Genomic DNA, 14550 nt, shown 5'->3' with positions numbered 1-14550 from the left:
AACATATGGAGCGGAGAACATGTTTGGATGTGATGCAAAGATCTGGACCCGTTGTGAAGGCTTCTTTTGGAAAAAAATACCTCAAAGCACGCCAACTGCTTGTGTTGTGTATGAAGTAGGGAACTCCTCATTAAATGCAAGAGTAACTTGGAATGAATTGGCGTTATTTAGGAAGACCTATGAAGAAGCCAATTTACCACCTCTAAAAAGATTGATAGGGGCAAACCCGCGAAGGAATTTAGTTCTTGACGAATGGAAACAACAATGTAAAGACATTCTGAACCAGTTGGGGACAGATGAAACAACACTTTGGTACAACCCGGATGCAGTGAAAAGAAAGCGGTTAGACCTTGACTGGATAGAAATTGGGGAGAGAAGAGCAAAACAAAAATCTATGCTAAATCATCCCCCAGAAGCTAGAAAACGCTCTATCCTGCCAAAATACTTGATCAGTGCACCATGCAAATGTTTAAGAAGGTTATATTTGAAATTTCAATTAAACATCTTCGATACGAAAGAACTTTTGAAAAACAGGCGGCTGATTCAATCACGAAATATAATGTGTAGATTTTGTGCGTCTGGAGAAGAAAACCTAAAACATCTCGTTCTTGCATGTGTTGGATTGAAACATCAACGTGAGATCTGCTTAAAGAGGGAGATGAATCGATACCAGTCCCTTAATCCGGAAGAATGGTGGAGGCAATTACACATCACCGAGAGCAAATCCCTACTGATAGCAATGATGCAGTTCTCAGATCAACTCCAAATTTTATTGGAGTCAGTGCCTGCATAGACCATGTGAAAGGATAGGCAGCAAATTAATAAAGAAATCAGGAAAGAGACTATCGGACTCCGGCAGTATATTGATATATATATAAGGGCAAAGTTGTGTGTAATTTAATGAAAGACAAAAAGTTAACCCAAGATGGGTATTAGTGTAAGCATTTGTGTAATTTTATGAAAGACAAAAAATAATTGAAGATTGGTTTTAGTGTAAGTAATAATGTTGAGTTTTATGTTTTTTTTGTTGATTTTCACATTTCAAAAGTTTGTACAAACTATGAAATAAAAAAAAAGAGTGAAAGAGGGAGTGATTGAGTAAATGAGTGTGAGTGGCTTAGTAACAGTGTTGGGAGAGTAGTAGTGGTGTGTAGAAGAGAGCAGTAGAGGTGTAGAGTGAGGAGAGAGAAGTAGAGATGTGGAGAGAAATATTTTGGAGCAGTAGTGTTGGTGAGGAGAGGGGTGGAGCAGAGTAGACTGGTGAAAGATCCATCCTCCCTTAACCAAAATATCATTCCCGTCTTCTGCAACCCATTTTAACATGGTTGAATAAGTTAAATGAGGATGTCTACAAGAGGCAGCACATTTTTCATCAGTAATTACTAGAATCTGAAAATACCAGTTATCAGATTTATGTTCTTCTTGAGAATGGGCTGTTCAACAGCCATGTTGATAATTATTTCAAAATAAAAGGCCACTATGTCCATGAGGTACTATAAGTCTTCATAAAACTTAATTTTTAACACAATAAAAATAAGAACAATTTTTCATTTAAACATAAAATGTCCTATTCAAAATTCATAAAAGCAGATAAACGCTTACCAGTGGCTGCAGCTCTACCCTCTTGTATTTCTGAAACCTCAACAGTTTTGCTGTTTCGTGACGTTATTTTACTTTCTGTATGTTCTTCCAAAGAAGTAGAAATGAAAGCGCTATCTGAAGCAGTTGGTGACGTGGTTGAGGTCAAATCGGCAGGCCGTACATCAGAAAGCTCTTCCTAGTTATAAAAAAATAAAAATAAAATTAATGTTTACAAGGGACCGGCTTGTTAATATTTCTTATACTTAACTACTAAGTAAACCGTTCAAAAACGGACGACTTACTTACTCAATCTTAATAAAATCATTCTCAACAAAGTTCTCATTTCAGGAGGGCGAGTCCATGTCTAGAAGAGACTTTTACCCTGCTTACCTTAGAAAAGAAAATAGGCTCACCTTGCTAATCATTGCCATCCCAACTTTAAAGCTGGTGAATTAAAGGGAAAAGTGCGCTAAAAATGTTATTGTCTTAAAAGATGGGCAATAATAAAAAACATATATTAAACATCTTTTTAAAGAATGAAGCAAAAGCCGATGTAAAAAAAGCTACCAGCAGATAGTTTTTGCTTCATTAGTGCTGCGAGGGCAGAGATGAACACAAGCCCAGGATGCTCATCCATTTCACAAAATGTATAGCTCCTAGTGCTTGAAATTATTGGGTTTGAGCCTTATTTGCTCAAAATTTTATATAGGAACTTTTTTTTAAAAGACGTTTACTATATTTTTGATTATTGCCCATCTTTTAAGACAATACCATTTTTGAGTGCTCTATCCCTTTAAACCTCTTCTAAACCACAGCTTCCAGTTTAATATACCAAAATAGCAATAAATGTGACAAACTCACAGTGACAACATCACATCCAGCTGAAAGTCTGCCTGAGAACAGAACTGTCATGACCAGCCCTGAAATATTCCGGGAGCCCCTGAGACAGCAACATGTTAGGAAATACCAGATCCCAAAGAAGCCAGCTATTTGGGACTGCATCACACAAGATGCATCTGGTTTAGAAATTCAAAACCCGGACCAGATTCTGGAATATCTTTCAGGGATTTAGAGAAATATATGCTGTGTGAAACATCCAAAGAGACCCCTTAGTCAACAGATGCAGATCATCGAAGGACAAAAACAAATCCCAACCCCCACCCGAAATTCCAGCAGCAGTGCTTTTGAAAGAGGATGGTTTTCCCCTTCCCAAAAGGAAAATCGATTTTGCACAGGTGAGAATTTACTAGATGTTTACCTGTCCCTTGGGATGGCCTTTCAACACCAGAAACCCACAAAATCAACTTCTGGGCAGGGGGACAGCCAGGATGCAAGGAAGGAGCAGAGCAGCAAGCAAACACCAGCTCTTGAACTGGAAACAAACTGATAGAAATCCAGAATGGCTGCAAGACGTCCCTCTCCTGGCTTGGAATAAGAAGTCAATTAATTAATCAGTTCAAAAGTTTGCCTCAGCCAATGGGAAGATGGTGAGGGTTTTAAAACTGAGGCTAAGATCCACAGTCAGTGTCTCTGAGCTGGGAGCTGAGAGGTTTGTTGCGATAGCTGGAATGCACCAGAGAAGGTGAACCTCTCAAAGCCAGAAGAGGGGTGCAGGGAGGGAGCACCCTGCACCCTAGAAGAGCGGTGTGCTCCAGTGACTAAGTGGTGAGATCCTGGGATCCCAAATGATGGCTGTGCTCCAGTTAGGGGGAAGAAAGCCCCTTGAGACTGGAAGGAAGAGGCCCCTGATCCAAAACAAAGATGGGGTGAAAAGTAGCAAGAGAGAGAGTGGCTTTAATTCCTAAGGCGAGGGCGGTTGTAACAGATGAGGAGAACCCCGTGGACCTCAGAGGAGGGATAGTGCTACAGTAAGGTGAGGAGAGCCAGGGAGCCCAGTACAGGGGTGTGCTACAGTGAAGGGAGAGAGTGACTTTGATCCCAGGAGATGAGATGTTTAACAGAGACAGAGAGCCCTTTATCCCTGAAAGAGGGGTTAAAGTGATGGAGAGAAGGAAAGCCCCAAGTAGGTGAGGACATTTTGGACACTTGGGAAAAGGAGGAAGCCCTAAAAGCCAGAGAGAGGCCTTCTAGTCCCCACAGGGAAGTATAAGAACTGAGCTCTATAAATCACCAAGCATGAGATGTTCCTGTCTTTGTGTATGTCTTTATTTGCCTTCCCTATTTATTGGGCATTTGTAAGGCGCTTATACAACAATGAATTGTGTTTCAAAGCGGCCAAAGGCCAAAGGGAAGGGAACAGGGAAAACAGAAAGACAATAGCAAATGCAGGAGAGAGGGAAGTACAGGGGAAGGGGGTAAGTGCTAGGGGAATACACAGGGGATGAGGTGCCAGAAACAGATAAGTGCAGGATGTCAGTTGCAGGGAAACAGGTAAATGCCTGGCTGTGACCAAAGGATGGAAACGGGGACACTATCCCATTGATAAGTGCAGGCCTGAGAAACAAGGCCAAGTGAAGCCCGAAAGCAAGTGCAGGGACGAGGAGATGCGGGTGCTGCGGGTTTTGGACAGAAGGCCAGGACACTTAAGGGCCCAGGCCACCAATCAAGAGCTACTCTGGGGTTTAGCACGGAAGGGAGAGAGGTTAGGAGGGGAAAATATTAAAGTTTTGAGGTGTTTGCAGAACTTGAGGAGGTCCAACTCAAGATGGAGAGAAAGGGGAAGGCTGTTCCAGAGGAGGGAGCCAGCTGAGGGGAGGAAACGGCTGCCCGCTCTCTGCTTAGAGAAGCACTTGACCAGCAGAGAGTTGGAGCCAGAGCATCGGAGGGATCTAGATGGTGAGTACTTGGTGAGGGAAAATTGCAGACAGCGTGGTCCCTAGCCGCAGACAGCCTTGTGGATGATGCAGAGGGATTTAAATTTGATCCTTGCAGCAACCAGCAGCCACTGGAGAATTTTTACGGCTGGAGAGATACAGTCCCCGGAATTAAGGCCAAGCATATGTCTTGCAGCCTTATTCTGGATTAGCTGGAGAGGGCAGATAGAAGGTAGATTCAGGAAGAGGCTGTGGCAGTAGTCCAGCCTGGAGAGCACCAGAGCTATGGGGACATTGAGCCTCTGGAGGAAGGTGAGGAAGGGGAGGGTTCCCCGGAGGATGAAGAGTTGGAAATGGCCCTTCTTAGCAAGGTCCAAGATGTGGGGAGTGAAGGAGAGAAAGGGGTCGAAGATAACCCCCAGGATTCTAGCCACTAGGGAGTCCCGATGGGAATAATCTCAGTCTTGCTTGCATTGAGACAAGGTCATTGGAGGTACACCAAGAACTAATAGCGGAAAGGCAGTCAGGAATGACAGAGAAGCAAAGGGTTGTCTGAAGAAGAGTGGAGTGTCATCTGCATAACACTGGAAGTGTAGTGAAAAGGTGGAGGAGATCAGGTGAGCAAGAGGAGCAAGATAGATTTTAAAGAACCAGGGTGACAGGATGCAACCCTGGGGAATGCCACAGGTGGAGATGGAGGTGGGTGAGGAGAAAGAACCCATGATAAACTGGCAGGGACGGTCAGTGAGGAAGGAGGTCAGCCAGTCCAGTCCCCGCTCTGAGATACCAAGGGTGTCATGGAGCCGTTTTATGAGGATGGAGTGGTTCACTGTGTCAAAGGCAGAGGAGAGATTGAGTAGAATGAAACCAGCGGTTGAGTTGGAATCAATAGATGCAAGCAATTCTTCAAGGGTGTTCAGGAGAGCAGTTTCATAGCCTCTGGATGCTCGGAATCTAGATTGATGGTTATGCAGGCAGCCAACAAGCTCAAGTGTGCTGGGTCAGGTGGGGGAAAACCAACTTCTCCAGAAGATTCCCAAGGAAGGGAGGGTCCGAGATGGGGCGGTAGTTAGCTGGACATGAGGGGGTCGGCAGAAGGCTTTATTTAGGAGAGGGTGCACGCAAGAGTATTTGACGGAAGCTGGGAAAGACCCAGGAGGCAAGAGAGTGATTGCAGAGGTCTGTGAGTGCAGAGGCAAGGGAGCAGATATTTTCTTATTAGTTCTGAAAGAAAAGGGGAAGACCTGTTTGCAAGAGATATTCATAGAGTGGACTACTCTAGTGATCTCGTCTGGTGTTATAGGAGAAAAAGAGGAAAGAGTCAATGAGGGAGTGGGAGGGGCCCAGATGCGGCAGAGGGGGGGTGTTGTGGGAGGGGAGCCGAAGAGAGCTCAGGATATCCTGAATTTTAGAAGTGAAGTATGTAGCCAGTGCAGTGCAGAGGGCCTGGGAAGGGAGTGGACTGCAGATGGATTGGCTAGTTCCTTGCAGATTTTAAAGAGTTCCGTCTTGTTGTTAGAAGCTCTATAGATGCAGACCTGGATGTGAGCCCTCTTCTTGGAGCAAATGGAGAAACGATATTGCGTTTGAAGAAAGCCGCAGGCTAGTCTGTCAGAGGATGAACTCGAGGTCTGCCACTTCCATTCAGCAACTCTGTACTTGCGTTTCAGGGCTGCCAGGTCAGAGTCGCACCAAGTGTTATGCTTAGTGGCAGGTTTCAAGAGGATCCTCATGACAGGAGCAAGAGTATCAAGAGTGTTGGTGATAGCGAGAGCTAGATTGTTGAAAGCAGAGTAAATGGTTGAGTCGGAGGTGGGAGGAGGGAGGGGGATGAAGGAGGAGGCAAAACCAGCAACTGACACTCGCTTCATTGCAAATATGTCTGCAAGTGAGGGTGGCAGAGCTGGTGGGAGGTTTGGTCAGAGGGATGAGAGAGATGGTCAGACCAGGAAAGCGGGGTGGTGAGGAGGGGGGGAGAGGGTTAGGAGATCAGAGTGAATGATGGCATCAAGAGTGTGTCCAGCCAAGTGGGTTGGGCCGGAGGGGAGAATATAGAGGGAGAGAGATGAGCAGAGACGTCACGGAAGAGAGTGGCAACCGTGATTGCAGAGTTCAAGTGGATGTTGAAGATGGAGGTCAGAAGAGAGGAGGCAAAATCGGCCCATTCTGAGAGATATGAGGAGATGGGGCCAGGTTGTCATGAACCGTCGTCCGCGTCCCTTCTGGACTTCGTGGTCCCTGACCCATAGGTGATTGAATACAGTAATTCTTCCAACATGGCCGCTTGATACGGAACGCTGCTTGCCAGTTTCTGCGCTCCATGCTCTACAAAACAGACACGCGCCCCCCGGCTCTGCGCGTCTCAACGCTACCGCTTGCTGTAGTTGGACGTGTGTTGCCGGAGTTCGCTCGGGGCTTTCTTCTGATTCTTGGTTCCCAATTCCTTGAATCCACCTTCCTTCCGCCCCTTTCCTCTGCCTTACCTCCAATCTTCCTGGATTTTCACCCGCGCTCGGGTCACGGCGTTCCGTGCCTCCGAGTGCGAGCATTATTTCTTCCTGGTCTCCGTCATGGTCATCTGAACGTATCCTGGAGTTGGATTGTGAACATCACGCTGGAATCCGAGGACCAGCACACGGGTTTATACAAATCCCCGGACCGTGAGAAAGAAGACGCCACAGAAGGTCGCAAGCAAACAACAAAAACAGGTGAGAAGGGGAGAGACTTGTGACACAGGTGGCCTGTAGATAGTGACAATGGTCAGAGAAAAAGATATCGAGCTTGCTGACCAAGCTTTCAAAGGAGAAGTAGGGCTGAATGGTTATGAGGGAAGAGGGGACCCACTCAGGGAAGATCAAGGCTACACCACCTCCAGTTTGGTTGGGACAAGGCTTTGAGATGATCTTGTAGCCATCAGGGAAAAGGTAGTCAAAAGCAGTGACTGGGCTGGTATTTAACCATGTCTCGGTGAGAGCGAGGACGTTGAGATCAAGGTCTTCAAGGAGGAAGCAGATGTTGGAAGAATGTTTAATAGCAAAGAGAGCTTTCAGTGTACCTAAGTGAAGACGCTCACAACTTTTGAAAGTTTCCCGAGGAGGGGTACAGAGAGGTGGTATACCCGTCGGAGGAGGTGAAGGAGGTGCTGAGAGAGATGGAGGAATTGAAAGCACAGGAAGGAAGTTGATGAGACGGCAGGCGCCGGTCAAAGAGGAAGAGGTTGGGTTGAGGACCCTGGGCCATGATAGTGCCACTTTTATAGACATTAATGATGCCCCTTGAGGATGAGAAGCCAGAGAACTTCCCATCTAGTGCCACCAATAATAGGTGAAGAAGAGAAAGGAGAGCGATTGGAGAGAAGGTGAGGGGTCCACAGGTCTGGAGAGGGGACAGAAAAGGGGATGTTGGTGACAATTTGCCTGGACATGGCAAAGACGTGGGTGTCTGCGATAGGTAATCCAGGATTACAAGAGAGAAGATCTTTTAAAAACATTTTCTTACCAGACTTAGTGGAAGAGGAGGGATAGGTGTTAGTATGGCAGTTAGTGTAGATAGGAGAGATGGAGAGGGCCATAGCTGCAAATGAGAGGGAATGGGACAGGGGGAGATACTGCACAGGCACGAGGCAGCTCACCAGGTGGCCTAGCAGCGGGAAGGAGGGTTTTGCACAAGAGCACTAAATAAGTACACAAATGAAAGTATCAGCAGAGTGAAAATCACACCTGGGTCTACATGAGCAAAAAGGGCGATAGCGCAGCATTGAGTAAGAGATAGGCACAGTATGCAATAATTGAGAGCAGGTGAGAGAAGGGGTACAGTGAGAGACCATTGCAGTTTGTGGGGAATGCTGATGGCAGTGTGTCTCAAAGTCAATGGAGGTCAGTGTCCGGAGACAAATAGGAAGAGTGAGTTCTTGGCCAAGGCAGGTGGGCTGGATTGCTTACCAGGCCAATGAAGCAGCACATGGCCACACCTTATACGCAGTTAACAGTTTTGCCTATGGCGGAATTGCAGTGCAAAAGCATTGGGGTCCTCTCTTTGCCAGACAAGGACAGACAGGGGCCTTAGTTGTGGACCTTGAGTGGAGGCCGGTGTTCGCCTGCCGACTCCCGTGATTGGTGGACAAAAGGACTCTCTGCCCTGACCGCTGCGGAGGCAGGGCAGGTCCTTCAATGTGAATAAACGGCTGCATCCACGTTACACGATCCAGGCAGGCCCCGGAAAGCAAAGCCCAGCTGGGTTTTACAGAGTGTAGATGCCCAAAATGTTAACACAGCAAAGGGAACGCAGATTCCAAATCAGGCATGGTTTTATTTTACATATGATCATGCATTCAACCACTATGCTCCCCAGAAACTTTATGCAACAGTCATCCTGAAACAATTTCCATGCAATAGCCTTAAGTTTTACCTTTTCTTAATAAAAACCCTTTTACTGTCACAGGAAAAAAAGTGCAACTTGTATGCGATTATTGGAAGCAACAACTACGCATCTGCAAAACTATCAGCCTAACGGTAAATGAATGAGTCTCATTCCACTACAAGGATGAATATTTGGAATGGAGTGAAGGAAGTGCCCACATAGAACTATGTTAAAATCCAATAAAATCACAAAGAATTAAAAGACAACATTAAAGCATTGATTCCTAATGTACTATGATATTTAGGTGTGTGAGTGCAACTAGGTAAATCCATGTTGACAAACCATTAAACTGTAGAATAGTCATTTGAAGTCACTGGTGTCATGTCACACTAAAAGGCTGAATACACAGAGGTGAATCCCAAAAGATAAAAAATGCAAACAGTAGGGAGACCCAGGTAAGGCACAAAGGACATGCAAAGTGCAACGTAGAACCTGCGTAGAAGAGGAATCTAGAAAAATAAGGAAAGACAATTGTGGCAGATTACATACAAAATAGTGTCCAGGCAAAATCAGATGTAACTAATACAAACGGGTCACAGGCAGTTGTCAAGATATCCATACGAAATGAATTGTCATCAAAAAGCACACAAATCAACAGCAGATGGGAAAATCAAGATGGGAACCTGGTGAGATGGGAACTATCATGCCAAGGAAATGACAGTACGCACGGAAATTGAACAGAATCATGTCATTATGCGAAGCCAGCTGCAAGAGGACTGTGAGGAAGAAACGGATAGATCCACTCGGCCCTACCCGATAACTTACATAGCAGCCACTTTTCCACGTTAAAAAATAGGCATATACCTATAAACAGGGGTTAGGTGTTCAAGTTGCAAGCTAATAGGCCGGCACAAAAAGTCCCTCTGCCTTGGTTCTCCACATACACACAGCACAAAATGCCTTATTCGCCAAGACCCAATTAACACCAGCCAGTGGAGAGTGCATATTTTTAAGCCTGCCCCCCACACAAAACAATGGGACTAAAAATACTCCACAAAAAATCAAAAGACAGACTGGCACCTGCCCTGTTGCCACTGGCACAGATTCATAGATATTTTCATATCAGTGGTACCAGCATAGTAGTTATTACTGCCTGATCATAGAAGGATGGAAGTAAAAATGCTCTTTATTTTACATAAATTACTATGTATAGACAAGCATGCAGTATTGCTGGGCTTTTCTGGCAGCGTTTCTCGGTGGTCTTCAAATTTTTCTAAATACTGCTATTCTGCTTCTTGGACTAGCACATCATTTAATACTACCCCCCTCTTCACTACAATGTTCAAAGCCCAGTTTTGGGTCCTTTATTTTCTCTCTATAGTATCCTCATTTCATCGATTATTCTCTCATTCTGCTTTAACTGCCACTTTTATGCTAATGGGTCACCAATCTTTCTTTCCTTCCTTCCTTCCCCTCTTTGCTGACCACCTCTAAACAGCTATCTGGCTGTCTCTGTGCTAATAAGCGCTGGAAACATTTCCCTTCATCCAAACCCCTCCAATACCACATTTCTTATGCCCTGCACCCACTTAAACATCACACATATCCTCCCAACCATCTATTACTTTCTTCTTCTGCCCATTACCTTGCTATAATTGTACAGTCATCACTTTATATCACTTCCCACATCTCTCCTCTTGCTTGTTTATGTCTCTTCAACCAATGGCAAAAATGAATGTAAAGTTGCAAGCTTGCCAGGCATAGAAAGTCACTTGACATCTCAATTCTACTTTGTGAAGACATAATGAAGAAAGACACAGAAAACCGATTAACTTTTCTTAAAAAAGGGGTTTTTATTGATCTTAATTGTCAGAATGGAGTAAGGCCTCACTTGCCCTAAGGTGGGATTTCCCTACCTAAAGAAACTAAAGACAGCCTGTGTCATTAAGTTCAACTGAAAAAGTTGGTCTGTGTCCTAAACCTATACTTACCCTCACAACTAAAGATATACAATGTGTAGGGATGTCAGCACTAAACGAAACAGTTTTCAAAATAAAGTTCTGATCTTCTTCCAGCTCTGGCTTGTTTTCAGCTTCCATTTACCAAAGTTCCAAATAATTTGAAACGTTTGAGGTTCTCTTCGCCAAGTTCAACACAGCTCAAGTCTCTTGACTTTCAATGAAACTTCCAGTTTAACTTTGTAATCCTTTAGACTTTTTAACAGTTCACACAGAGGTTTTCTTTCACTTCGGCACTTATTATACCACACAGCCTTGTATCTTGGCTTTCCTTGGTTCTTTTCGCACATATCGGCTACTCTGCCTAGGCGCAGTTGTCGGACCACACGGTCTACCCATTACAGGTCACACAAATGATAAATCTTGGCACTTTGTGATGCTGTTGGTTTCTCTTGGTTCGTTCCACAAAAAGAGAGGGTCACTTGGTCTAGGGGCAGTTGCTGAACCACACGGTTCACCCGTTCCAGGTCACGCAACCAATGACCCGTGATACTCGGTTATCGACCTGTGTGTCTTCTCTGTCAACCTGTATCAAATGTCAACACTCAATGCCACTTTTCTTTAACAGGCTCCTGGTTTTGCTACCACAGGTTTTCTACTCCTTGAATATCTCTGTGCATTAAAAGACTGTTGTTGCCAACAGTTAATCTTAGTGCACTCTAAATTGGAGCAACTCCAATAAACCTCTTTCAATTGTGCCTCAAACAATCAAGTTTCTTCATTCAACATATATTCCAAGGCCTACAAATACAAAAGAATACATATTTTATTTTGCCTCTCATTAGCAAAAGGACTCCTTATTTCATCATTCAAAATTCTGTACAAGTGTGAAAAGAACCTATACACCTATAACTCTTAGGAAACTTACTGCTGTTTGTATTACAAAACACTACTTTCTTCATATTTTGCGTGCCTTTTAACTAATACTGTTGCACACTTAATTTGCTATCTCACATCATGTGATTCTATACATCAAAACATTTAATGAACAACCACCCAATCAGCATATTTCTTGGTTTGATGTTGCTGCCGAAGCGTTTCGGGTAGCTCTCTCTACCCTTTTTGCTCGGGCTACACTGATGTGTTTTCTTTGTTCCCTTAAATATTCGTATTTGCTAATAAGAGGCAAAAGGAAAGAAAATATGTATTCTTTTCAATTAGTAAGCCATGGATTATATTTTGAATGAAGAAAATTGATTGTTTGAAGCACAACTGAAAGAGGCTTATTGGAGTTGCTCCAATTGAGAGGTTTACTGTTGGCAACAGTCTTTTGGTGGATGGTCTAAAATAGGCTTGAGGCAGGGAGCCTTACCTTGGTGCACTAAGTGAATACTTTGAATTATTTAATAATTAAGCTGTGCATCGGCCTTCCCCTCAGTTTACCGTTTATCGTTTTGAATAGCTCTGTGCTCACGTTTGGTTCAGACTTTGCTTAATACAGCACGTATTTCAGACATTCTGACAAGCCTTTTGCCAACACAAGCTCCCTTTCTGAACCTGTGTCAGTAGTCAACGTTTGTTGTAGTATTCTCCTTGGCAGTCTTTTGTCTTGGCCACAACTTGCATTCAATTTCCTCTGTGGTGGCGCCCTGGGAAAAATTCTCCCTTTTCCACACTCAACAGTGCTCGGCTGCTCCTCTGGGCGTCTTCCTGCAAGTCTCTGGCTTCCACTTGCTTGTGGGGTACGCGTTGGGAGTTCCAGTGAGCAGGGCTCGCCACTTGTGAGACTCGCTGCAGCAGCACACAGCAATTCAGAGTCTTCTGTGTTCCCCAGCTGGGAACAAGCGGCATAGGGTACTGAACGGGGTCCGACCTTCTTACGGCCTGTTCGGGTTGCAGTGCCTCTCTTACTCCTCTGTAATACACGGTGTCCTCCCCATCAGGCCGTCTCTCTGCCTCGCAGATGCGCCCTTCTACCAGGCAGGTTCTCCTTTCCTCTCTGCCAGTCTTTCAATTTATGCACCTGTGGCCTCCCAATTGGTTGCAGGTGCAAGTCCTTTGCCTGACCACAGTTGCACCTATTAATGGGACATGCCTGACCCTTGCAATGGTTATCCTTCATAGTCCTCTTCGTTGTCTCAGTATCAAAGTGGTGAAATTGACTAGTAGTGTGAATTACTCCTAGTTGCCTCTTCCTCATCCCAGTGTTAAAGGCATATGGTTGTGGGACAATTGGTGTGTATGTAAGGGATAAAGACTGACAATACCGTACAAAGGAGGTGGGAGGGTAGGGCTAATTCTTATAAGGGAAAGGGGGATACTATGTCTCACCTCAAGACATCCTCCTCCACTACCCAAGGCCCCTCCGCCCAGGTGATTCTCCCTCGCATATCCACCCCCAGGGTCAGGATCCAAGAGCGATGGCCTTTCCCTGGCCACTTGAAAGAAAGATCCAAGGGGTGTAGATGGCAGGATGCCCTCAGGTTCCTCACAGTACCAAGTATTTTCTTTAATGTATTCTATGTACACATGCTTATTGTTTTTAAAATGGATGAAATTGTGAGTATTTATGTTGAACACAAGATGATTTTATGCATTCTAAGTCTGTTTGGAATTTTAAATTCTGAAAAAACTTGATTTGATTGACTGGCTTAGGAATAGCCCAAGAATGCGTTAACTCTCTTCCCTTTCCACTAGGAAGGGACATCCTCAACTTTCACCTGAATTTTATACTCAATAGCCAAGAAATAGTACCTAGAACGCCACACCTCTGTCCTCCCTATGTGTACCTTAAAATAGCAGAAATCTTTACAACACTATCAGACAACAACAACACATACAGCAAAGGGTAAACATCTCTATAAGTAACGTACAGCAGAAAGGATAAATTATATATATATATATATATGATACATTACTCACCGTAATCGTATTTCCGATGCTTGTATCTGCTTAGATTCACATGCTGTGCATAGGCCGACATCTAGTGGAAGCTGCGGAGTATTACAGTTTGTTTTTCGAAACTCGAAAAATGGGCGTCAACACAGGCCATGCCAGTAATACTATACCTAGTGTGACGTCCACTGTACCCATGATCCCTCACGCGTGTAAGACCCTCAGATTGTATTTTTTCTGACATGAGGTAGCATGAGGAGTAGCTTGAGTACAGATTATCCAAGCAGATAGATAGGAAGATAAGACTACAAGCATCCATGCGCCTTCTCTCAGAGGGGAGGAAGGGCGAGTAGCATGTGAATCTAAGCAGATACAAGCATCAGAAATACGATTACGGTGAGTAATATATCCCTTCTGGGGCTTGTGGAATCTGCTTGGATCACATGCTGTGCATAGATTAGCGAGCAGTACCTGAAGAAGGAGGTGGGATGTGAGAAGGGTCATGAGCAAACAGATGTCTTAGAACTGCTTGTCCCAATTGAGTATCTGTCTTGGAATGAGTGTCAATGCAGTAATGCTGAGTAAAAGTGTGAATAGAGCTCCAAGTAGCTGCTTTGCAAATGGTGTGAAGGGGTACATTTTCCAATGAAAGCCAGAGTGGTCCCAATGCCTCTTGTAGAGTGGGCTCTTGGCGTAAAAGGCAGAGTCTTTTAAGAAAGGAGGTAACATAGTTGGATACAATTGAATATCCATTTGGAAATGGCACCTTTAGAGACGCAATCTCCTTCTCTGCCTGTAGCTACGGAGACAAACAGTTGATCTGTTTTCCTTAGCGGTCTGGTCTTGTCTACATAGTAGAGGACCGCTCTTCGCACATCTAGAGTGTGTAGTTTCACCTCAGCAGAGCTTTTGGGTTCTTGGAAGAAGGCCGGAAGCTCGATGGACTGGTTAACATGGAATTTAGAAATAAACGTAGGTGAGAA

General features: G+C 44.6%; 1 protein-coding gene across 1 annotated transcript in view; it reads right to left on the bottom strand.

Moving 5' to 3' along the window:
• SPAG9 (sperm associated antigen 9) overlaps positions 1-14550 on the bottom strand; it is a 2727931-nt gene that overhangs the window by 2319247 nt on the left and 394134 nt on the right. Inside the window, exon 6 of the mRNA XM_069654919.1 lies at positions 1603-1777. Within this exon, the coding sequence (XP_069511020.1) occupies positions 1603-1777 (175 nt within the window). The remainder of the gene's footprint in view (positions 1-1602; positions 1778-14550) is intronic.

Source organism: Ambystoma mexicanum, chromosome 3q, assembly GCF_040938575.1.
Source record: "Ambystoma mexicanum isolate Mex_15411 chromosome 3q, UKY_AmexF1_1, whole genome shotgun sequence".
Classification (NCBI taxonomy): domain Eukaryota; kingdom Metazoa; phylum Chordata; class Amphibia; order Caudata; family Ambystomatidae; genus Ambystoma; species Ambystoma mexicanum.
This window is presented reverse-complemented; position numbering and strand designations above follow the sequence as displayed.